Raw genomic sequence first — 27,308 nt, 5'->3', positions numbered from 1 at the left:
GACCATGAAGTGGTTCTTAAACTTTTATGTTTTATATTTTTATGGTTAGCACTTTCTCAGTATGAGATATTTGTCTAAGCGGTCTCTGGTATTTGTTTTAGTATAAATTATATTTAGTATGAAAGTATGCGTAAGAGTAAGCATCACATATAACTCAATAATGAATGTAATTCTGCTTCATTCTGTGATCGGAATCCACATCAGATCCGGATGTTATTTCAAACACTTGCTGGTGTTTGTAAGTGCGTTTTGAGCTCAAGACATGAACATCACAAATGATCATTCAGATGTGTGAGATTTAGCAGGCGTGATTACATTATAAGATTCATTTCATGCAAATTGTAGCTTATTGTAAGGCATGTAATGGCTAATTTACATACCGAACTCCAACAAACGTTACACACATCCCTTAGTGCACATCCCTATTGATATTTAGTCATTATGCCATATAGTTTGACTGTCAGAATCATTTAAACGGAACATTTCACATGTTCTTGTCATAAATCTTCAAAGCTGCAAAATAAGGTTCGATTTTGGGTAATGTTGATTATTATTAATAATAACAAGGCAAAAATTTATAAGCCTTTTTACAGTTTCATAATTTGATTCATCATTATTGTCATCATTATGAAGGCATTTCAAGGCCATTAATCCGCGCGCGTTATTGATGCTCGCATGCGCGATAGAGTAAACTTAACTTGCAGTTATTTGTAATTTTGTGATTATTCAGAGCTCATGTTATACTTAATATGTTGTTTTTTGTTATCACCATTATTGTGATTTGTATGTAAAATAATGAGTTCTTGTAGTCTAAATCTACAGTTTTTCAAAATAAAAGCTATTATATTGGTTTACCTTGCAGAGTTTATTGAATTTTCGCTTTGTTATGGGGTCTGCGTGGGCACGTTGGAGTCCAGGGTGGCTGCTTTTCTGGGCTGTAGGAACAAATCCAACAGCAGCAGTCCAGCCCAAATTACCCAGCAGCCCACTGGGAAAACACCCGGTGCTCCCAATGACCAGTCTGCCACTGAGCTCCAAAAATCACATAAAGTAAACAGAAATGTAATCCATACGACTCCAGTTAAATCCACATCTTGAGAAGTGACATAATAGGTGTGGGTAAGAAACAGAACAATAATTAAGTCCTTTTTTACTATAAATCTCCACTTTCACTTTCAGAAGTGAATGTGAAATTAAACAGGCTCCACATGTGACTTTTAGATGTAAAAGTGAAAGTGGAGATTTGGAATAAAAAGGACTTACATTTTGATCTGTTTCTCAACCACACCTATCATATCGCTTCTGAAGATATAGATTTAATCACTGAAGTCATATGGATTACTTTTATGTGATTTTTGGACCTTCAAATTTCTTGCCACCATTCACTTGCATAGGACAGAGCTGAGATTTTTTTTTTCTAAAAATCTTAATTTGTGTTTAGCAGAAAAAAGAAAGTATACACATCTGGGATGTATGAGGGTGAGTAAATGATTAAATAATTGTAATTTCTTAGAAAATACTACATTATGATTGTAGTTAGTTTAATAACCTTTTACTTTACTAAGTGCACATCAAAGAAAATAATAAAGTAAAAAAAAAAAAAAAAACTTTAAACAAAAGAATGACAACAAAGCCATTTGTGAGTTTTAATTTATTTATTAATTCTGTAAATGTATCTTCAGCTGGTGTACAGGGTAGAATATTTCTATATATTTATATAGACATTTAAAATCTTGTCTGATTCAAAGACCTATAGTAGCAATAAAAATGAACACATGAAATTAAAGAAACTTTAAAGAAGTACAAGGCTTCTTTATTCCCACAGGCACCTCCCTGAAGTCTGCTACAAGTACATCCATAACATTTAAGTATTTCCATATTCCCATATAGCAGGTCGTAATTTCCCATTTGCAAGTGCAAAGCATTCTAATTCTCTCTCTCTCTCTCTCTCTCTCTCTCTCTCTCTCTCTCTCTCTCTCTCTCTCTCTCTCTCTCTATATGTAGACACACACAAACACACATAGTATATATATATATATATATATATATATATATATATATATTAAACTATGTATTAAGAACATCTTTTCTGTGCAAGTGTGCAGTTTCCATTCCTTTTCATAAGTATTATACTATTGCGTTATTACATTTAAATAATTTGTGTAGTAAATAGGAGTATAAATATCACATTTTTGCAAGAGGTTGGCATTTAACCATTGCTTAAACATCAAACAACTGCATTGCTAATTTGACATTCCCTTGCTGCCGTGAATGGACTGGCCCACCTGTGCAGCCACTGTGATCTGTGTTTTAGTTTTGTTCAGACAGTGTTTAAAGGAAGAATATTCTAGTGTGAAAAATTTTGGTTTTCTTTTAAATGAGTTGCCAAACATTTCAATGTTTTAGAAAACCCATACAATGCTAATCACCTAAAATGTAAAAAAGAAAAGAAAAGAAAAGAAGAGCAGCAGCAGCAAGTAAGCTGTATAGGGTAGCCTATGAAAAAGAAATAAACCTAAATTTGGTATAATCGGTAATGTGCATGGAAGAAATATAATTATTGTTTCATTTATTTTAATCTTTATATTAAAAGATAAACAGTTACATTTTTAGTTGGTTCCAGTTATGCGAGCCTCAAGTGTTTTATACTAGAGACCAATGACCATGTACATTTGAATTAAACTGCTAAGGAATAATGTACAGTGCTACAATACAGTCGGTAGATGTCCTGTATTTATATTATGCTCTTATGTTATTATCAGAAGCTTATCCTGTCTGTTTAAGTGGCTTTATCTGCATGCATCATGTCATTTATGCATACATTTCAGATGATTGATTTGAGGTTTTCAGGAATTTCATTATGCTTTAGTTTGGTTTTCCTTCGCAAACATCTTTCGAAATCAGGATAAGTATTTGTGGTATATTCAGACGTAGTATGAAAGGAGGTGTAAATAACTTAATTTATAAAAGAAATAAGATTGACATGTTTGGACTGTTTGGTTTGTGTGGAGACCAGTCACATAATGATACGCTTGTATTCTACGACTTTGATTGCTGGCTAAAATCAAAGCAGAATGTTCAAAACATAATAAAGTCACAATATATGAGAGCCTTGAAGTGTTTAAACATCTTTGTTCAATTAACACTAAAAACCACCACCCATGAAAGTACTACGCTTGGTTTCACTAGCTATCTTACACTTGGTAAATGGGGTGTCTGAGGAATGCTACATGGGCAGCAATCATTGTTTGCATAATAAGATATAGTTGGAGGAATACTACAGTTTTAAAATGTGTCTAATCCTATAACAAGAAACAGCAATTTTACTAATTGGCTGTTGTTACAAAACTCATGCAGAAAGATAAAGTGATGGTGAGTGGTCGGTTTGCTGGAAGACTTACTTTCAGTGCAGACTCAGAAAATCGACATCATAGTTTAAAAGTATGTGTGTGTGTTCTTGGAGTCAGTTATGTTCTGTTTTGTTGCGGGACAGTAGAACAGTCTGATCACAGTGCTAAGTGGCTTCTCCATGTGTTCCCCATGTGCTGAGTGTCCACAAAATTATTGGACACCTAATCTTGTTGGAGAAATTAAAGTTGAACCAAAACAATTGACATTAAAATATAACAAACTGAATATATTGAGAAGTATAATATGAATTGTGTTATGTCTTCTCTAACAACAATATACAGTTTTCTCCCTGATTATTGGCATCCATGGTAATGATGAACAAAAAAGCAATGAGACTTTTTTTTTTTTTACCAATTTTTCTTTCATTTTAGAAAAATCAAATTGTTCAGTCAATTAAAACGATTCTAAGAATTGTTGTTACAAATATCGGCGTGGCACCCCAAGAAAGGATTTGTAAACACAATCTAATTGACATATATTTCCATTTATATAGTAACTCTACATATACATTTATTTTTAGCTTCTTACCAAAGCGGCTTATATACATGGTTTTACAACACTAACTCTTTTGGAAGATTTGATGATATTTTTGTATAAAATGTACTTTTAAACAATGTAACAACTACATTAGTTAACATGAACTAAAAATGAACAATTTACAGCACTATCAATCTTGGTTAAACGTACACACAGTAATCTTTTCCTCATTAAAAAGTTGAACTCCTAAAGACATGAATTGTAATTTTGCTATATATGTTGGAAATCATGACCACTCACATTAAAATGAAGACTCCAGTCATATCAGTAACATTATAAAAGCTGTTTTATTCTACATGGAGAGGGTCCGCACATGGGGGCTGCCATGTTAGAATCACATGACCAGCTGAATACTACTCGCTTAATCTCAGTAACCGTCCTGTTATTGGACACTTTCACTCACAGTAATCATGGCTGACTGTGAATACTAAATTTCTACAACGGCATCTGAAACTGAAACTATTGAAAATCTATCTGATAGATTTTGTTGTTAGTATTAACTTATCTATCGTAACTCAATGATAAGAATGGCATAAATAAGAATGGCATGGTACGTTTAACCAAGATTGATACATGCTGTAAATTGTTAATTTTTAGTTAATGTTAACTAATGTAGTTGTTAAATTTTTTGTAAAACGTTATTGTAAAGTGTTACCAAATTTTATATAAAGATATCATCAAATCTTCCAAAAGAGTTAGTGTTGTAAAACCATGTATATATGCCGCTTTGGTAAGAAGCTAAAAATATATACACACATATATATATATATATATATAGATGGTGGCCTTAACTACTATGTACTAACATTAAATAAATACAGACTGTGTATTTACTGTGTAACTACAAGTTGTTCTGCAAAATTTGCTGCTACTAATGTTGAGGTACAGGTAGGTTTAGGAGTAAGGGTTAAGGTTAGCATTAGGAGTTAGAGTTAGGTTTTGGGGTAAGGGTTGGGTACGGGGTAAAGTTAACAATGTAACTACAAATGTAATTCAATGCAAGTACTTTAAATGTAATTACAATGCAACAACATGTATGTACATAATAAGTACATTGCATCAAATGTTTATGTACATAGTAGTTAAGGCCACCTAATATAAAGTGGACCCTATATATATATATATACTGTTTATCTTTTTCTTGAATGTCAACTATTTGGAACAGCCTTCATGTCGGGAGTGTGCATATGATACCTATATATATATACAGTTGAAGTTGAAGTTTACATACACTTAGGTTGAAGTCATTAAAACTAATTTTTTAACCACTTCACAGATTTCATATTAGCAAACTATAGATATGGCAAGTTGTTTGGGACATCTACTTCTTGCATGTCACAAGTAATTTTTCCAACAATTGTTTACAGACAGACTGTTTCACTTTTAATTGACTATATCACAATTCCAGTGGGTCAGAAGTTTACATACACCAAGTTAACTGTGCCTTTAAGTAGATTGGAAAATTCCAAAAAATGCTGTCAAGCCTTTAGACAATTAGCCAATTAGCTTCTGATAGGAGGTGTACTGAATTGGAGGTGTACCTCTGGGTGTATTTTAAGGCCTACCTTCAAACTCAGTGCCTCTTTGCTTGACATCATGGGAAAATCAAAAGAAATCAGCCAAGCCCTCAGAAAAAAAATTGTGGACCTCCAAATGTCTGGTTCATACTTGGAGAAATTTCCAAACACCTGAATGTACTACGTTCATCTGTACAAACAACACATTCTCACACCCCAGCTCGTCACACACGGACGCTAGGGCAGGACCCCTTGGCGTCACTTATTGACGCGCCGGGTGTACCTTTGGCGTCATTTTACGACGCGTCCGGTTTTGAAACATAAAAAAACAGTTGGAGGGCCATTGTAGCCTATTCCTTTTTATTTTTATTTATGGCGGTCTCGACTCTCGACCCATTCGCGGCGTGAGCTTACCCAAGACGTGAAATTTCAACGCTACACGCTCCGGTTCAGAGATATGTAGAATGGCGTCAGTTTACGACGTGTCCGGGTTTTTAAACATCAAAAAACAGTTGGAGGGCCATTGTAGCCTATTCCTTTTTAGTTTTATTTATTGCGGTCTCGACTCTCCACCCATTCGCGGCGTGAGCTTACCCGAGATGTGAAATTTCAACGCTACACGCTCCGGTTCAGAGATACATAGAAGTCTATCGGACTACCCTGCGCGTCGAAAAATGACGCCAAAGGTATACCCGGCGCGTCAATATGTGACGAAACTGCCCAAGCGTCCGTATGTGACGAGTTGGGGTGAGAATGTGTTGCACAAACAGTAGTATGCAAGTATAAACACCATGGGACCACGCAGCCATCTTACCGCTCAGGAAGGAAATACTTTCTGTCTGCTAGAGGCGAATGTAATTTGGTGTGAAAAGTGCAAATCAATCCCAGAACAACAGCAAAGTACCTTGTGAAGATGCTGGAGAAAACAGGTAGACAAGTATCTATATCCACAGTAAAACAAGTCCTATATTGACATAACCTGAATGGCTGCTCAGCAAGGAAGAAGCCAATGCTCCAAAACTGCCATACAAATCCAGACTACAGTTTGCAAGTGTACATGGGGATAAAGATCTTATTTTTAGAGAAATTTGCTCTGGTCAGATGAAACAAAAATGGAACATTTTGGCCTTAATGACCATCGTTGTTACGAGCAAAAAGGGTGAGGCTTGCAAGCTGAAGAAAACCATCCCAACCATGAAGCATGGGGGTGGCAGCATCATGTTGTGGGGGTACTATGCTACAGGAGTGACTGGTGCAAATCACAAAATAGATGGCATCATGAGGAAGGAAAATTATGAGGATATATTGAAGAAACATCTCAAGACATCAGCCATTAAGTTAAAGCTTGGTCGCAAATGGGTCTTCCAAATGGAAAATGACCCCAAGCATATCTCCAAATTTGTGGCAAAATGGCTTAAGGACAACAAAGTTACTGGAATGGCCATCACGCCATGACCTCAATCCTCACAATTGTGGGCAGATCTGAAGAAGCATGTGCGAGCAAGGAGGCCTAAAACCTGACTCTGTTACATCAGTTCTGTCTGGAGGAATGGGCCAAAATTCCAGAAACTTATTGTGAGAAGCTTGTGGAAGGCTACCCAAAAAGTTTGACCCAATTTAAAGGCAATGCTACCAAATACTAACAAATTGTATGTAATCTTCTGATTCTCTACATTTAAAAGTCAGGTATTGTGAAAAGTTAGATTAAATGAATTTGGAAGGTTACTTATGACTTCAACTGTGTGTGTATATATATTTAGTTGTCTTTGCATAATTTTACTTCATTGAAATGCTATACTTATTCATATTGTTATAGTGAGACTACAAATAAACATTTTCATTGCTTTTTTGAGCACAGTGATCTACAGAAATTCCTCTCCCATTAATTTGTACCTCCATACCTGAATAATCTGCTACATGACAATTTATAGTAACATGTATGTCATTTTGAATGGTGCTAACATGCTAATGGGGGACAATGTTAATATAATGTTAATGTGCTTCTCTGTGCATATCAAGTTATTAAAAGGAAGCCCAAGGTTCATATGACACAGAGGTATGTAATGAATATTGAACAAAATAGGTTCCTGATATACTGAAAATGATTTACACACAAGTGTACATATATAGCCCCACAGTGACGTTAAAGTATGTCCGATATACTGTATCCCCATGTTTAAACTGCGCAGATTGTAACCCTTAAGCCTAGTATACCTCAGGACAGAATATTACAGCTCATTTCTAAAACGAGCATTTGCTACACAATAAAACCTTTACAATACACAAGACATGTAAGACTGAACTGAACAAGAATTCTGGAGCAGGTATTGAAACAGCAGCATATCATTGCATTGGTCATTAGATTTTTTTTGGCTGTGAATACGCACACACACAGAGTACATTCACATCATATTTGAGTGCATATTATGTATAATATCAGTACAAGAGGGACAAACAGCTCCCTATGTGAAATCACAGAAGAAGTGTGTTCTGGACTTTGTTCTGTGTTCAGTTGGAAGACTAAATTTAGGTCAGAACTGTTGCTGGATTTGAATACAATTAGCTTTTGTTTTCCCAAAACAAGGATGTTTAGGTTACACAGCATTCCAAAGCTTAAGCGTATACTCGTCTCTTTGGCCAAAGTCCTTCCACCCTCCATGTTTAGAGCCCTTGCAGTATGACACTATTTTCTCACCTCACTTTTTATCAGCCTGGATTCTCATAAATGCTTGCATTCAGTGCTGTATGTAAAGGCAGGCCATGCGACAGCACTTTCACATGCTGATATTGAGATTACAGGAAGCACTTCTCAAATGCTTGCTTTTTTTCATTGTTTGGTTTCATTTTATAAGAAATCATGCCTCTAGCCTCTAGCGTTTGTTTTGCTTGTTTAAAAAAGTCCTAAAATCTGTTTTCATAGTTTATATCCATTGCCTATTGCCAACACTCTAGTTCTTTTGTCTTCTTTATTTGACATCCATCATGTGTCATTGAGGGATGGTTTGCGTGGCAAGTCCTAGGTTGGAGAAACAGAAAGGAAGGTTACAATGTTGAACAGTGTAAACATTTAATCATAGCATTTAGATTTAAGACCAGAATTGTTTTGTACCCAGCTGGAAAAGCAACTTAAGGTGGTCAGGGTGGTTTTGGAACATGCAGCTGGTTTGTTGCTGGTCAAAGGTGGTCTACCAGTTCTAATCAGTTTAACTAATAAGATATTCTATTAGGTCAAAATCAGGTCTACCAACTGGTAGTTCAGCTGATCAACCATCTAGACTAGATTGGACTAGCTAATTACCCATGTTGGGGAAGCTATTTTAAAATTGTAGCTTCCCAACACTCCACCTAACTTAAAGTAGTAAAACTACATTCAAGCTACTCTTTTGAATAAGCAGTTAGCTATACTACAACATGAAACTACCAAAAAGTAGCTAACTATTGTACACTGACATTAATTGAAGCTCCTGACCTGTATTTGTATCATTTTATGCATTGCACGTCTACCACACGATTGGCTCATTAGATAATCGCACGAATAAGTAGATGCACAGGTGTTCCTATTAAAGTGCTCCGTTAGCGTAAACCAGAGCACAACGCCATTTCATCAGAATTTTCCTGATGATGGAAGGAGCATATCTCAGTCCCTAAACAACGAGAAATCAGTAGTGCGAGAAAGCTACGCAGAGTAGCTGATGCTATGGAAATTGTATACTATAAAGGCAAGCTACTGATTCAGGCACACCAGAACAATGATCACTGGATGATGGGCAGTGAAAAACATTAGAAAATAACTTCACATCAGCTCAGTGGAGCTTGAGAATCAGAGTTTGTGTCAATAAGAATCAGAGGAGACATTGCATAATTTCCGGGGAGGCAAACAAGTCCACCACGTCTTCCCCGAATACCTCCCAAATCCTTTATATGAGGATGAAGTCTCCATTGCCTAGTGTGACTCCCTGACGTGGGAGCATGTCTTCCCTGCCGTTCAGACAACCAGGGATGTGCTCTGCATGTATAGAGCCAACATCGGCATGAACGGCATCCCCTTGGCGATTTCTGTACGCTTCAGCCGAGGTACTGTCTGTATGGACTAGAACGTGAAAACCTTGCACGTCTGCCTGAAAGACTTCCAGATTCAAGAGGTCTATAAGCAGCTAAAGGCAATTTATTTGCCATGTGGCTTGCACATCTGTCCAGGAGCCAAAGGCCGAATGACCGTCACACAAGGCACCCCAGCCCGAGCTGAATGATACCGTTGTGACATCTTTGCATCCGACCACTTGGCCCAGCGCAACAACCTGCTGAGAGATTGAAGGTGTTCTCTAAATTGCATCGCCACATGTAACAAGGCACTCTCGAGATCACCCACCACTGGAGAGGCCTCATGTGTACCAATCCCAGATAGGTGACAGCAGGGTGTGTCGGCCATCAACCCCAGCATCTGCAAGGCTACTCTCAGTTTGAACTTCTTCAAGCATTGGAGATGAGACTGAATGCACATGTCGGTCAAACAAGCCAACATGGTCACCAAGTTGAGTTTATTCCCAAGGAGGAAACCTGCCGACTTAGCACCAAAATATTCTGCCCAATTAACTTTGAGGCCAATATGCTCCAAGCGCGTAAGCAACAGATCAATGTGCTTGCACGGCAACTTCTCTGACTGTGCTAATAGGAGCAAATCATCGAGATAGATCAATATGTGGACACCGCTCAGCCTAAGTGGGGCCAGTGCCGTATCAACACATTTGGTAACACTACAGTGCTACTAGTTACTTGAAAAGCTACACTTTTGTTAAATTAGCTGAACTGTCATGTTACTAAGAAATGTATTTAAGTTAATAGCGTCGCTACTTTTAGCTATCTTCTCCCAATACTGCTCATGACCACAAATGACCAGCTAAAAACCATGTGAAACCAGTTACCACTTTAAGCAAGGTATTAAACAAAATTATTCTATTTCAATAAGACTGTATTAAAGTTATAAAGTTGTTTTGTCAAAATTGCACTCTGTCATATATCTAATATAAAATAACAAAATTACAGCATGCTTTTCTGACAGATCTGAGTGACAAAACCAATCATGAGATACATTTTCAAGAGTTATTAAAGAAGGAGAGGGTACAAAACAGCTTATTGGAAACATCTAGATATTAGTTGGAAATGGACAGGATGTCAGAGACATTTAGGAGATAATGCAGTAAGGTGAAATGGAAATTGAACACTCCATAACAAAGAGAACACACCTTCACGCTAAATTAGTAGATGTATTTCTATGCTTTTATAATATAGCTCTGTAGGAAAAAACTGTTTGTTTGGATTTTGGAACATTGTAGCTGGTTTGTTCCTGGTCCAAGGTGGTCTACTAGCACCAAGATGGTCAACCAGGTCAAACTCAGACCCACCAGTTGGTAGTCCAGCTGATCAACCCTCTAGACCAACTTGGACCTGCTAATGATCATACATGACAAGCTTGGACCAGCTGGAATCCAACTAATACCAAAAACTGGTATTAGCTGAGTTTCTTTTTCTTTTTCAAAACAGACCAGTCCAATCAGCAACATTTTTTAAGGCCCATAGTGCTTTTGTTGTCCAAATAGACTAGACACTTCAGCATTATCTGCAAACAACATATTTGTCAGACAGTCTGAACATATTTAACCACTTCACCAAAGTGACTTGCTGGGCTGCATGTAAGCTGTACATAAAGATGAGGTACTATAAATTGCTTTAAGTTTTGAATACCAACAAGCTTGAATTATTCTAAATCAAGTAGGTTACTTCTGTATTTCTGGAACAGAACTGTAAAGTTGGATATCTTGGCCAACAAACTGCATTAAAGGCTACATAGAAGAGGATTAATAACTGTTATTTAACTGTAGTTTTCTGAGTGTTTAATCTTCAGAGTTTGAACACACAGAGTTTGGTAATTTATGGGAGTGACAACCGCATTGTACATCAGTGATCACTGATACAAGAAGTTTTGTGGTTGTTTATGCCATTCTATTTGTGTATGTACAATTGATCTTGATGTTGCCAAAATTTGTGTTTTCAGTAATTACAAATGACAATTCAAACCCATTTTACCAGAGTGTAGCTTTCCTTCAAAAGTAAACCAGTTAACACATATGATACGTTATTCATGCTTTAACTGTGTTATTTTATGAATATTAATCTGTGCAATCATGGTGTGGGCAATGCAGCCTTAGTTTTGATAGATGTTTCTGGGTTTGTTGTGTTGACGTTGTTACGAACGTTTGTTCGATTGCTTTGTCCTGTGTTGTTGTTGGGCTAAGTAAAATTGACAGAAAGTGTGTCCTATACATTTTTCTAGCGTCTTCTTATACATAATACATACTGTATAGCAGGCAAAGATGATCAAAACTGATATTCTAGATTTAAAAGGTTTAAAATAGAGATGTCGAAATTAACACATTATCAGGTTTGATACATTTAAAATGTTAAACGCATTCACTTTCTTTTTAACACTCTCTATGTATTTTCTTATTTTCATATTAGATTCTGGCATTTATTCAGCTCCATGTAAGTTCTGAACATTAGTTAGAATAGAGTGGAACCTGCGATGTGTCCGGGTTCTCTTTTCATGTGAAGTTCAAACACACGTCACTACAGCTGTAAAGAAGAGCCAAGATTATTATGGTGGAGGATAAGGGTTTAAAAGGTTTAATGCGCATTCCAATATACTTAACCTATGGGGCTAGTTCTTTTTTAAATGAGTCAACCTTAGACTTTTGAAAATGTTTAATGTTACTTAAATTGGTGCTTTTTGTGCATTGAATCATGCATTGATATTTATACTTTAGAATACTTTGTTGGAAAATGTTTAATAAACAAGAAAATTTAAGCACTTTTAAAGTCTGATTAACTGAAAATTAAGCAGTTTCTGAACATTATGCGATTAATTGACTAGCAGCATTAGTTTAAACACCAAAATGTTTCTCATGTTTTCAAACTAGTCTTAGAAGCACCATGCACAGCATATGCAACCACGTCATTATGTTAATGTACTCAGAAATATTAAATGATGATACCAATACCAATTATGAGTATATTTAACCCCTAGTATCGGTCCAATATGAGTACTAGTAGTATCGGAGCATCTCTAGTTGCTATGGTAATTATTCTGTCAACCATCATGAGTCGTATTGGTTTGGCCAGTCTTAGGCTTATCTGATTGGCTGGCTTTAAGCAACACAGGTTATTTAAGCAGTCCGCCAAAAAACAAAGTCATGTTTACAAGGTACCAGGTGGACAAAACAAGTGCTTTTGAGTCAATAATTACTTAATCTGCCTAATCTCGCTAGGTTAGTGAAATTAAATCTTTGAACTATATTTAAAGGTGATTTTAAAGCAATGTTTCTGCTGACGAGTGCCGCAAACACATGTAATCCAACACGCAATCTCTCTGTTTTCTTTCTTTCTTTCTCTCGCTTTGACTCATACACGCACGTGCACACAAATGCTCAACCTTGTTACTTCAGTAAGTGTTATAGTAAAGCAGCGCAAGAAACACAATCCTCCATTGCTAATTCTAAAGTGTTGCTTTAGAACTAGCAATGGAGGCACAGGCTGTATCAAAACAAGACACTGAATCCGTGGTGGAAGAAAGTAATTCCACTCGCAAGATTGTTTTATGACCGAAAACGAGAATTTGTCTTGAGATAAAACCCTGAATGATGTCTTGAGGTGTTGTAACCATAGTATGCGGAATAATTGACTCCAGCCCGTTATTATTGAAAAATAACAGATTCCCTGAAGTTATAAGCAGTGGAGTTACATATGGAGTTAGTTTATGGTTAGGCTTAGTTTTGGCGTTAGGTGTTAAATTTAGGGAAAAATGGAAATATCATTGTTTGTTGGTTTTTTAATTGTTCTCTATGGGAGTAAAAGTCTTACATTCTTGACATAAGTTTGGGTTGGACAAACAATCTCTTCCAGTCTAGGTGGTGGTACTTGGCCATAATAAGCTGCAATATGGACCAGACCTTTTACTGTTTAGTCAAAGTGGTCTGGCAAAAGGAGACTTGGATTTGGCTGGTTAGCTTCAGCAGTGAGCCCCTGCTGGTAGATGCCATGATTACACCATTATAGGGGCAAAAAGCATCTTTCTCCATTAACAGCCTTTCAAAAGTAGCTCCATATTCATTGTTTTTTTTTACGAGCAACAGATAAATTGCAAATATTAAATTATACAATAGATGTTTTACCAGTGCTCATTTGTTGCAGGGCCATTAAAAGTAGGAAATTGAGTTTTGACATCACAGCTTGGGAACAAGGAGGTCTTTAATGCAGTTAGAATTCCCATTAATTTCAACAGAGATCGAGCTGTTGGAAAATGTTACCAGAATGAATTGTCCATAAGCATGACAGAATTCCAATTGTGTACTTCCAGGGGTCCTGCACAGGCAGAGCATCTGCCATTGAGATTAATGGGAATACAATACTATTATAGACCTCCTTGGTACACATACAGAATGCCGTTGTCACTCCCAAAACTGCAGTGTGTACTTAGCAAAATAGTGCTTAAATGCTATCTTTCATTTCTTAATACTTTGATCATCTCGATTCACAAAGCCTAAATCTAGAATACTGACTTTTACAAAAAGCACCCTGAATGGTGTTGAATCCTGTTGATTATCAAGCACAAAGTGCAGCAAATGTCTTGTACCTGCAGGGAGGAGTGAGTCACGCTCACTGCTTTACTCTCCGCAGACTTGCACATTTCACTATTTGAGCACCTCCTCTCTTCACATCCACAACATCCATCTACAGTGGAGAGCAGGTGGGGCGGGAGAGGAAAGTGGCATACAGGAGTGCAGAGGGGGGTGGGGTGGATGATCGAGTTGAAAGAAGGGTGTAATTGTACAGATGGAGAGGACAAAGTGAGAGTTAGGTGAGGGGATTAATAGAAAAGAGACCAAGGTGAAATAAGCAGAGCATGCAGGAACACAAAGAACAGGAGACAGCATGGAGAAAAGTAGGTGAGTATGGAAGAGAGATATGATTCAGGGCAAAAAGGAAGTGGGATAGATAAAGTGAGGAAAGGATGGAGAGAGAAAAGTGAATAGCATCAACAAAAGTCCAAGAACAGTATAAAACACAGAAGGACAGGCACGTTCACAGTCTGGGCAAAGAGAAGTTTAATTCAAGTAGAGTGTATACAGGGTGACATGAACTGATACAATAATGAACATCATGTGAAGTTATCAATGAGGGTCAACAAGGATCAATCAATGCCCATAAAGAGGAATCACATATGAACCCATATGGTAATGTTATGGATTCAAAAAGACGTATACAATTTTGGTAACACTTTACATCAATGGCCTCTTTGTTAAGGGTTTAAAATGTGGTTCATTCATGACTAACGAGTCATTTACAAACACATTATGAATCAGTTATATGTAGTTATAACAACTTGAATGAAAAGGTTGACTGTCATACAACGCTTGCCAAATAGTGAGCATTTTAACTTACATGTTATAAATGGGTTATAAATACACTTATTAACACTTACATTAATCAAAAACATAAAATACCCTAATTCATGATTTATGTCTAAATAAGCAAAAATAGATCATTATAGTTAGATTGCTTTTGTTTATGGGTTTATAATGTGGTTCATGAATGACTAATAAGTCATTTATAAATGCATAATAAATCACTGATATGCAGTTATAACAACATGAATAAAAAGGGTGACTGTCATACGATACTTTCCTAATAGTGAGCATTTTAACTGTCTATTAGAATGTAAATGCTTAATAAAAACACTTAATCATACTTGCATGAATCAAAAACAAAATGCAATACTGTAAGTGTTGTTTAGCTTTTATAACATGTACAATGGCATACTATGGGGCAGTTATTGCTTGAAAGTCACACTCTATGCATGTTGTTATAACCGAATATCAGTGACTTCTAATGCATTTGTAAATGTTTTATTAGTCATTAATGAACTCCTTTATATGTAAATGCTTACAAAGGGAACATTAATGTAAAAGTTGCCAAAATATCTGATTAGACATGTACAAGACGGTTGTCTTCTTTAGAAGTCCCAAGTTTCAAAGGCTATGCCTGAAATTGAATACTAGTTACTGCTACCGCATTTCTAATTCAAGTTTGTGTAAAAATGTCTTTAGTTTGGTCAATACTGAGTCAAGAATACGATTGATTGTTTTATTGATTAAATCTTGTGTTTAATATCACTTTAATATCATTCCATGTATTCTATTCAGATAGAAAATGCACAAAGTGTGCACAGTATCAATACTGCGTACTGCAAAAATAGTATGCGTATGGTGGTAGGCTATGCTATTCCGAACATAGCTATTTTAACTGTCGCTAGTTTGATTTTGTGGTTCTGATTGATTCCTCTTTTTGGAACAGGAAGAAAATTAGGAACTGAAAAAGCAGAAGGTTTAATGATATGCTTGGGTGAAATTGAGTAAAACATGATTAAGTCTCCCACTTTTTCTTCTTGCTCAAAGAAACATAAAATAACACTTAATTCCAAAATTTGTACTCTCTGAATCAAGTCCCAGAAAAGCATGCTGGAAACATCAAATTCCCTGTCAACAAAAAGTATTAATGTAGTCCCAACACAAATGGATTAAGTAAACTTCCATTTAAAAATTAATATTTATACTGAATGCAGTTAAATTAAGATGTGACAAAACGTTCAAGAATTGTGTTGCATTAGCTCATTTTAATGAAGTAAATTTAACAAGCAGCACAAATATTTTTCGCACTGTTGTTGAATACACTTAATAGGTTTACATTCACTATAAATAATGTAATCTAATAGAGTGCATATTTGAGAGAATGACATTAATCGAAAGCAAAGAAAAGGGTTTAGAAGAGAAACACAATTTTGTTGTGTAGATCATAAATAATATGATTTAGTAAATCGGACAACATGCGTTTTTCGTTTACAGATTTGTGAAAAAAATTTTTTTGCAAATATATTGCAATCATTCTTATGCGATTCACGTGTTTTCTTATAACCATGTTGAAACCACATTAACTCTTTTTTTCCCTTTTGATTTATGTTTGTCTGATTAAACTTGTGGTGTTTTTCTGGTCAACTCCAACTTAACTGAGCATCTAGCACTTTGCATATATCCTGCAGTCCTGGTGATTACCGAATGACCCAGTTGTGCCAAGTCCAGCTAACTCAAAAGCCCACCTTGCTGTCGCGGCCCAGGATGGCATAGCTCATGTACTGCTCTCCATCAACGTCTGGCTCAGTGATATCCTGAGGCAGCCCTTCAATGATGAGCTTCTGACCCCCCTCCTCCCCCTTTCCTCTCCGGACCACCTTTCTCACAGTCTACGTCACCCATGTGCATGGACACGGTGAGATCGTGGAGAAATGGTGGATAATCAGAGAGTGCATGAGAAGGAATGAAAGAGAAGAAATAAAAATTGACAATCAGGGTGATACAAATGGGGAACATGGGGGAAATGTGTTAACAGCAAGCAGAAAAGTGGAGAAAAAGAAGCATGTAACTTTAAGTCCCACTTAAAGTTATCAGGAAACGGCATTTGCAACTCATTGACAGAACATTCAAAAAATGAAAAAATGCAGGGAGGGACTTGATTGTGAAAAGTAAAATTCACCATGTGCAGCATCACCATGTATCCCAATGGTAATGTTTCTTTTTCAAAACTATTGTTATTTGCTCTTTTTGCCTGAACTCATTACAGTTATTCTGAATGGTGTCAGCCTGAACTCATTACAGTTACATGACTGTGGTGACATCTTTGCAAAAAAAAAATTATGTCGTTCATTACATGTATCATGGCAGTTTTGTATTAAGTGTATGTATTAAGAAATTAAATAGGGTCAACTTTTATGCATTTAGTCAACAGAAATGTAAAGTCAGCACTTTGTTACGAGATTTCACTCCTTTCACTAGAAATACTAGGGTTGTAAACTGTCCCATTTTATAATAATAACATTTCCTTACATTTATATAGCACTTTTCTAGGCACTCAAAGCGCTTTACATAGTATAGGGGGAATATCCTCAACCACCACCAGTGTGCAGCATCCACCTGGATGATGCAACGACAGCCATAGTGCACCAGAATGCCCACCACACACCAGCTATTGGTGGAGAGGAGAGAGTAGAGAGATGTAGCCAATTCAGGGATGGAGATTATTAGGAGGCCATGATAGATAGGGGCCAATGGGGGGAATTTGGCCAGGACAACAGGGTTACACCCCTACTCTTTACAGAGAATTGTCCTGGGATTTTTAATGACCACAGAGAGTCAGGACCTTGGTTTAACATCTCAGCCGAAAGACTGTGTTTTTTTTACAGTATAGTGTCCCCATCTCTATACTGGGGCATTAGGACCCACACAGACCATAGGGTGAGCACCCCCTGTTGGCATCCCTAATACCAATTCTAGCAGCAACCTTGGTTTTCCCCAGTAGGTCTCTCATCCAGGTACTGGCCAGGCTCAACCCTGCTTAGCTTTAGTGGGCAACCAGGCAAGAGCTGCAGGGTGATTTTAGCTTTTAGACATCCCTTATTGTGGCTGAAATAAAGATGTCCTGTATGGATGCCTATTGTCCCATATTTTAGAGGCAATGGCAAAACGCTAGAGAGGAACCCAAGTTCTGTATTGAAGAGCTTGAAATGCTCTAGTATCTATAGTTACAAAATGGGTTGTACAAAAACATTTTGTTAGCCAAAGTAATTTTGTGATCCAGAAAAACCCTTTCGTTGACTAAATACATTTCATTCATAGAATTAGCATTTCTAGACTTGCGGGGTGCACTTTCTCCAAGAAAGGTGTTTTATGTTATTTCTGTTATACACGTGTCACCAAATATACTTTGGCTTCATTTTGACTATAATCACTGTTCCAAAACTCAGTGAGCTGCCTTGCTGTCTACTGTCTACTATGGCAGCATCTTAAATGTATTGCAATCATTCTTATGTGATTTACAGGTTTTCTTATAACCATGTTAAAACCACATTAATTCATATTTTATCTTTGTTTTTTCCCTTTTGGTTTATGTTTGTCTGATTACAACTCTGTCTGATTAAATCAACTCTGACTTAACTGAGCATCTAGCACATTGCATACGTTCTTTTGAATAGGATATCCTGCAGTCCTGGTGTAAACCGAATGATGGCATAGCTCATGTACTGCTCTCCATCAACGTCTGGCTCAGTGATATCCTGAGCCAGCCCTTCAATGATGAGCTTCGGACCTCCCTCCTCCCCCTCATATACATATATATATATATATATATATATATATATATATACACAATGGTGGCCAAAATGGTCTAGCAGATCCCACCAAAGCTCAATGGGTTTAAGATCCATAACACTCTTTTCAAATTATCTGTTTTTCAGTGTCTGTGTTTCTTTGCCCACTCTAACCTTTTGTTTTTCTGTTTCAAAAGGTTTTTTTTTTCTTTGCAGTTCTTCCCATAAGGCCTGCACCCCTGAATCTTCTCTTTACTGTTGTACATGAAACTGGTGTTGAGTGGGTAGAATTCAATGAAGCTGTCAGCTGAGGACATGTGAGGCATCTATTTCTCAAACTAGAGACTCTTGATGTACTTATCCTCTTGTTTAGTTGAACATCTGGCCATCCACATCTCTTTCTGTCCTTGTTAGAGCCAGTTGTCCTTTGTCTTTGAAGAGTGTAGTGAACACCTTTGTATGAAATCTAATTTTTTTTGGCAATTTCTAGAGAAATTGGGAGGAGAAAAGACCTGAGAGTCTTTGACAAGGACCAAATTGTTATGGTCAGATGACTGGGTCAGAACATCTCTGAAACAGCAAGGCTTGTGGGGTGCTCCTGGTCAGCAGCAGTGAGTCCCTACCAACAGTGGTCAGAGGAGGGACAAACCACAAACTGGCAACAGGGTTCATCGATACGTGAGGGCAACGAAGGCTATCCCGTCTGGTCTGAACTGACAACTGTGGCACAAGTCACAAAAGTGTAATGATGGTAACGGTAGGAATGTGTCACAACACACAGTGCATTGCACCCTGCTGCGTAATGGGCTGCGTAGCCGCAGACCAGTCAGAGTGCCCATGATGACCCTTGTCCACTGTCATAAATGTGTCTAGAATGGGTACGCGAGAGTCGGAACTGGACCAGAAGTAGAAAAGGGTGGCCTGGTCCAATTATTCCCGTTTTCTTATACATCACGTAAATGGCCATGGACGCCTGTGCCTTTTACCAGGGGAAGTGATGGCAGCAGGATGCACTGTGGGAAGATGACAAGCCGGTGGAGGGAGTGTGATGCTTTGGGCAATGTTTTGCTGGGAAACCCTAGGTTCGGACATTCATGTAGATGTCAATTTGACACGTGCCACATACCTAAACATCGTTGCAGACCAGGTACACCCCTTTATGGCAATTGTATTCTCTGATGGCAGTGGCCTCTTTCAGCAGGATAATGCACCCTGCCACATTGCACACATTGTCCAGGAATGGTTTGAGGAACATAATGAAGAGTTTAAGGTGTTGCACTTGCCTGCAAATTCCCCACATTTCAATCCGATTGAGCATCTGTAGGATGTGCTGGACTAACAAGTCCGATCCACGGCGGCTCCACCTCACAACTTACAGGACTTTAAAGATGCTGCTAATATCGTGGTGCCAGAAACCACAGGACAACTTCAAGGGTCTTATACAGTCCATGCCTCGGCGGGCTGATGTTGTTTTGGCGGCACATGGAGGACCAATATCATATTAGGCAGGTGGGCATAATTTTTTAGCTCATCAGTGTATATATATATATATATATATATATATCTTTTTCTTAAATGTATTTCAACTATTTGTAACAGCCTTCATGTCGGGAGCGTACATATGATAGCTTTAAATCCTGTCTAGGCAGGCAGCTTACCACATTTTGGAACAGACTCTAACCCAGTCAAGTATTGTTTAATATGAACCATGAATTACATTTATTTTGTAAAGCTAAACAAAAAGAAAATTAGAATACATATCTATTTCGAGGTAATGTGGCAGGTGACTTTGTTGCGTGCATTAAAGCAGGATGAGAGAGCTGACCTTTTTGGTGACGATGTTGCCATGCTCGTCTGTAAATTGCTCCTCGCTCACTTGATCTCCTGGAAGATTATCTGCCTCATCACCCTGAGTGAAATATGACAAAAGCAACTTAAAGAGGCACTCTTTCATTTGATGACTTCACAATTATCTTTATCTTGATTATAGTTATTTAATAAGGCTGACTATAATATATATATATATATATATATATTGTCTTAAGATGGTTATTAATGTCTTCAGCTTTAGTGTGTCAATAGGAAATATAAATGTTAGACTCCTAAACATTACTTTTGCAAATAGAAAAGGTTAGAATAAAAGAACAGGGAGCCCTGCAACAGATGTGATGGCCCCCACAAAGTTCCCCACTGAACATCGTGTCAGTCTGAGAATATATAAAGAGACAGAAGCAATTGAGACTAAATAGATAGAAGAACCATGATGAATTCTCCAAGAAGCTTGGTATATCCTATATGCCAACATCCAAGAGAAAATGTGTGTTTGTGTATATATGTGGACACAGTTCTTCTTGTGTAAAATTTCTTTCAATAGATTTCAAAGGGCTCTTTGTTTGTTGGATAGCTGTTGCTATTTTATTGCATAGATAAAACATTACAAGAGTAATATCTCAAAGTCAGAGGATTTAATGGAATTTCTTAGATTCTGCTCCATCTAGTGAACAATATGGATAGTACAGCCTTCATCTGTCAGTTACTTGTTGAAATAAATAATATTTGTATTTGCTGTTGACTAAAAGAAATGGATGAAATTTAGCACATGTCCTAAGTCTATCCTTGCGTGTCTATATTTTAGGTTTTGTCATGACTGGACCTTGTGCACACAAATAAAGGCATAGTAGCAATTACAGATCAAACCCAAAGAATTCATTGGCTTATATATTCTAAATGATTTAACATATCAAAAATCTGATTTTGTTTTTTTGTCAGGACAGTCCCTAGATTATACATAAAGATTGTCGAGCCAATCGGACAAACGGCCAAGGAGGAGTTAAAAAAGTAATTTGATCGTAAAAGTCTAAATGGTGGAATATTTTTCATAGCTTTTGTTTGTCTTAACTTAAGGAATCAGAAGAAATAAGAATTGTATTTGTAGCCCTTATAGATAAAAAGTTTTGAGCAAAAAATGCAAATTAGCTTATAATAGCACCACCTTGTGGACGATTTTTATTTCCGAGTTGAATGGAACGCAGCATAAGATGCACTTAAATCTGGGAGAGGCGCTCTGAACACCTGCATGCGAGAGAGAGTGCTTGCTATCTCAGAAACATCGTAAAGACAGCAACAAATAAATTGCAGCCTCATTTCTTTAACCTCAAACATAAGTTCTGAATATATTTCATTCCATGAACTTCGGAAATTTGGCAAATAAGTAGGGATGTCCCGATACCACCGATAATTCCTTTACAGTACTCGCCGATACCAGCTTTTTCTAATGTTGAAGTAAAAAAATAAAAACTGTATAAAATCAGACAAAAATTTATATAAAAATAATAACTAATCAAAAAATACAGATAATCAAAATACAACTGTCAAATAAAGTGCTGCACAACAGAGCTTAATATAATATAATTATTACTTTGTTATTACAGTAAATAATACATAACTGTAGAGCAGTGATATATTTCTGTCATTTAAATTTAACTCTTATTTTGACAGAATTCTTATTTTGACAATTTACCCAGGAAGGAGAAAGAGATTCAAGCTAGGCCAGATTTTTATTTGAAATATTTTTGGGGATAAATGTAAAATTAATAGGTCAGTCAATCGATTAAAATTTTTAATCAAATGAATTACATGGTGTCCCGATTAATTAATCGCATTTAATCGCATATACACATATTTGCTGAGAAAGCCCATCATATAACAATAATTCAATATATAATGATTATACATATTTATATCAATATATAATTATACATAGTTATCTTTAAATATTAAAAAAATTATATATATATATATATAAAATAAAAAAATATTCAGATAATTAAAGTACATTACATTCCTGTAGCAGAAGAGTTAATCATTGATAAGTCAATACAAAAAGCAGTTTTAGAATACAATGTATTGTTTACTACCATATTATTGAACATAAGTCAATCATTGGCATACAGTTCACAGCAATCCATTACACAAGTGAATTTGTAAATCAGTTGGAGATTTATTATGATGGCTTGTTTAAGGACCCGTCAATTTACACCTGCGTCAGACATTTCTTTTTTATTAATGCTTACAAAACTTTTACATCTAGAGTCAAGAGGTATATTAAAACAAACAACAACAAAAAGGAAAATAAATAAATAAACAGTTTAAATAAATATATCAAATTGTTTACATATTTCAATACAGTTTACAGCTTTCTTGTTACTCAAATTGGAAATTGTTCTTAGGTATTGCTGAACCTCTGACTTAAAGATTTTAAATAATGGTTTATAACCACCATACTTACATTTATGAATACAAAATTTTGCCAACAAAAGCAGAAAATTAATCCTTATGAGGAGACATGTCATTGCTAAAAAAAATGAATAAAACATTTTCAAAACAAAGTTGAAATCTGGGAATAAATAAATATATATGTATATATATATATATATATATATATATATATATATATATATATATATATATATATATATTACACACAACAGTTAGTTCCGGTCCTCGAATCTGATTGAGAGACATTCCATGAGCACTGATGGTCTGACACCATCAGCACTCTGACGCTTCACTGTGTGTATCACTCCGCTTGTGTTCATGCCATTCTAAACTAAAGTGTAAGAGCAGTGCATATGTGTTAAGAGCTTCTGTTTGTATTTTTTTTTTACATAACATATGTTAGCCAGCAGGTGGTGGCAAAACATAATTTTTGTGAGTAATATGAGCCAGTTAGGTGATGTGAAGTGAATCTGCATCAGCTTGTGTTTACATAAAACAGCTCTTCGTGATCGCTTGAATTACTTCTAAAGCTAGGAAATTGCTTTAAAGGGCTTTAAACGAACAACTCCAGTATTACGGCTCATTACAGCTGAGAGACATAACAGACTGATTAATTATACAATGTCGGCGGACCCACGTCTCCCTTGGGCAGTCCCTCTGCCCCCGGTCGCAGTGTTTGTAGAGCTCCTCCCTCATCAGGTAGTACCTACCACCGCAACACTCCCACGTGTGGCTTGACAGCCTATGTGGCGTATTGGCCACATGTCACCTCCCCCCAGTCTGGGCAGGATGTGGTCTCCACAGGGTCTTTTCCCCCTGAAAGAATAGGAACGGGAAAGATCGCCTTCCCCAACGCATTTCATAGTGCTAAGATATAAGAATTTGTGACTTGCTGTAAAAAAAATACTACAATGATGCACATATACTGTATATATACACTCACCATCTCACTCAAAACCTTATATATAAGAAGTACTTGCATTATATAGATAGATAGATAGATAGATAGATAGATAGATAGATAGATAGATAGATAGATAGATAGATAGATAGATAGATAGATTTGGACAGTTGCTTCTAGCATGCAGTAGTTGCTTGCACTTGTGTCAGCAGTTCACGTAACACGGTGTAGTGTATGGCGCTTTTTTGCGTGAGTGACAGAAGGGGAACGTCATAGTTACTGTTGTAACCTCCATTCCCTGATGGAGGGAACGAGATGTCGTGTCCCTCTTGCCACGACACTAGACCTACCACTGTAAACAACCGTACCTTATTCTCGGTTCCTCAGTGCAAAACCTGACTGACAGACGCACGCCCGCTTCCCTTTATACCCGTATGTCCGGGGGCGGGACATGCAAATTCTGTCTGCCAATTTCTCATTCGCCTTTTCTCTAGTTCAGAGGTACGCGAGGCGAAAAGCATCTTCAGCATGTCCACATCCACAATGTGCAATTAGGTAAATAAAGTGTGAAGCAGCATTTTTTTTTCTTCAGAATCAAATCACAAGCCCATGTTCTACTATAAATTGAGAAGCCTAATTTTTTCAGGCTATAGGAATTAGTATTGTTCCGATAATTTACTGTAATAAACCTTTTGATGTTTCATAAAAAAATTATCAAAATGAGATGAACCGGTTATAAAGCGGTTGGTTAATAAACAGCACTTAAAAATTACGTTTTTAATTTTTCCACTCAGCACTATGCATGGTGTGGTCAATAAAAACATGAAAAGATCATTGTGTTATTTGCTTAAGTATACTGTGTTTGTCTGTTGTTTGACTTCAATTTTTATGACCAATTTATGCAGAGGTCCAGGTTAATCCAAAGAGCTCACATACTTTTTCCTGCAACTGTACTCTTACAGGTCATTTCTAGGTCAAACTAAACTGAAACCAATCCCAAAGTCCTACTGTAATCCCCTACAAACAACACATTCATTTTATGTCTTCTGTTACTACATAAACCCCTCTCCCCTCTTTTTTCTTTTCTTTCTGTTTTCTCCTTTAAATACCTTCAGAATAACCCTGCGCCGCACCACTCGTGTGGTGACATTTTCCTCTTCATCGGCCATGCCTTCATCCTCACCCAGCTCATGATCCAGTTGAGCATGAACGTAGGCCAACACAGATCGGACAGAGCTGCTGGCAATATGCAGGACATTTTGGCAACTGATCACCAGGAAGGTCAACAGCACGAAGCTGAAGAGCAACTCGGTCACCATTGCCCACATAATGTCACAACTGTGTATGAAAAGCACACAGACACGAACACGTGCAGGGTAAGGTCCTTAGGAAAGTTGGAAAAGATGTTATCTTCCCCTAGTCTCAGTCTACCACTATTTCCACAGGTTTCATTTGAAGAAAGGAGACAATTCCTAATCCGAGCCCATTACTTCCTCTCCCTCTCTCATTATTTCCCCCGGTCAACTGTGTTGGGAATGTGGTTGGCTTTAGCTTCCTTTTTTGACTGTACTCTCTCTCTCTCTTGCAAGTGTCCGATTGCACATGTGATCTGGAGGCCTTAAATACCCGCAATGTGAAGACAAATCTCTTGTTCTGGTTCACAGTTTGTGAACGTACCCTAGCAGCTGCTGACATTTCAACAATAGTGTGTTCATAAAAGTGTCCTCTTGGAGTTACATGTAGGATAAGACTTACACAAGGCATGACCTATAAACAGAATGGAACCTCAATTTGTTAAGGTAAAGAGTGTAATTCCTGTGCCACATGGGATTGCACAAATAATGACTGATGACTGATTTTAAACAGGTTTCCTCAAACCATCTTTCAATAGCTGGTAACACAGATAGTTCCACCCCAAAATCACACCATTGTCTGAGCCAATGTTGCTGTGTTGAGCTAGTTTGGACGCTCAAACAAATACAGAATGTTTTATAGCACCACAGAGCCACAGTGTTTACATTTTTCTGGGAAACAAACTAACAAATGGCTTCCTTATAGCTGGTTCTGCAGAATGTATGCTAGTCTAATCTGGTCTTTTTAGAAGGTATTAATTAAACACCAAACATTAACACTCAAAATGTGTTCCCTCACAAAAGCTTTCACATGCAAATGTTACAAGTCCAATAATTGTAATTTAAAGATGTAAGGATGTTGTGTTAATGACAGTCTTTTGTCTTTGAAAGAGCATCGTAGTTTATGACCTTGCTGTCAGTGCATTCCAAATCCATATATAATGCAACCCCCCAACACCACCACCAATGGCCAAAATACAGGATCTATATTTAGAAACCAATGGGATGAGTCCATCTAGGGGTTGGGTGTGTTTATGTGAGTGTGTGCCATCACAAGCTACTATAAGAATTTGTGACTTGTTGTCAGGAAAATACTACAATGATGCACATACAGTATATATATATACACTCACCATCTCACTCAAAACCTTATATATAAGAAGTACTTGCATAATATAATGTAATATGGATGGATGGATAGATGGATGGATGTTAATGGCAAGATGAAAATTTTAATATTTTGTACAACCCCAATTCGGAAAAAAGTTGGGACAGTATGAAAAATGCTAATAAAAACAAAAAGGAGTGATTTTTAAATTGTATTCACCCTTTGCTATATTGAAAGCTCTACAACAACACATTATATAATGCTTTACCTTGTGAATTTCATTTTTTTATTATTATTATAATTTTTTTTTAATGAACAGTAATTTAACATTAGATTATTGCTTCATGCTTCAAAAAAGTTGGGACATTACAGTGTTTACCACTGTGAAGCATCACCATTTCTTCTAATAACACGTATTAAGCATTTGGGCACTGAAGACACAAATTTGTTAAGTTTAGAAAGTGGAATTATCCCCCATTCATCCATTATGTGGCTCTTTAGCAGCACAATTGTACGGGGTCTTCAATAATTCACCACAAATTCTCAATTGGAGACAGGTCAGGCAAGCCAATCTAGCACCCATAATCTCTGTTTACACAGCTATGCACTTGTAATCTGAGCAGGATGTGGTTTGAATTTGTCCTGCTGGAAAATGCAGGGACGTCTGTGGAAAAGACGGTGCTGGATGACAGTATATGTTGCTCCAAAATTTGTATATATCTGTCTGCATTCATGGAGTTCTCACAGATGTGTAAGTTACCCATGCCATGGCCCATACAGACCTACAGACACTGGCTTATGGATCTGATGCTAAAAACAGCTTGGATGGTCCTTTTCCACTTTGGCCCAGATAACAAGTTGGCTGTTTTTCAAAAACTTTTTGAAATGTGGACTCTTCAGACCAAAAAACACAGTTACACTGTTCTACTTTCCATCTAAGATAAGACCGAGCCCA

At 36.9% G+C, this 27,308-nt stretch overlaps 1 protein-coding gene across 3 annotated transcripts in view; it reads right to left on the bottom strand.

Annotated features, from left to right (window-relative positions):
* Positions 1–1,646: 1,646 nt before the first annotated feature.
* The window catches only part of LOC127622052 (ankyrin-1-like), a 188,933-nt gene continuing 163,271 nt past the window's right edge, over positions 1,647–27,308 (bottom strand). The window contains exons 1-5 of one of the 3 annotated variants that reach the window (XM_052095972.1): positions 25,003–25,545; positions 20,540–20,623; positions 16,672–16,815; positions 14,152–14,249; positions 1,647–8,481 (exon numbers count right to left, since the gene is read on the bottom strand). In XM_052095972.1, coding sequence (XP_051951932.1) covers positions 14,175–14,249; positions 16,672–16,815; positions 20,540–20,623; positions 25,003–25,221 — 522 coding nt within the window. In that variant the 5' untranslated portion in view covers positions 25,222–25,545 and the 3' untranslated portion in view covers positions 1,647–8,481; positions 14,152–14,174. Of the gene's footprint in view, positions 8,482–14,151; positions 14,250–14,607; positions 16,816–20,539; positions 20,624–25,002; positions 25,546–27,308 lie in introns of those variants that run through there. The other 2 variants (XM_052095963.1, XM_052095982.1) reach the window with 2 other exon arrangements.

The sequence above is a fragment of the Xyrauchen texanus genome, chromosome 3 (genome assembly GCF_025860055.1).
Source record: "Xyrauchen texanus isolate HMW12.3.18 chromosome 3, RBS_HiC_50CHRs, whole genome shotgun sequence".
Taxonomy (NCBI): domain Eukaryota; kingdom Metazoa; phylum Chordata; class Actinopteri; order Cypriniformes; family Catostomidae; genus Xyrauchen; species Xyrauchen texanus.
The sequence above is the reverse complement of the archived record's forward strand: the minus strand, read 5'-3'. Positions and strand labels throughout refer to the sequence as shown.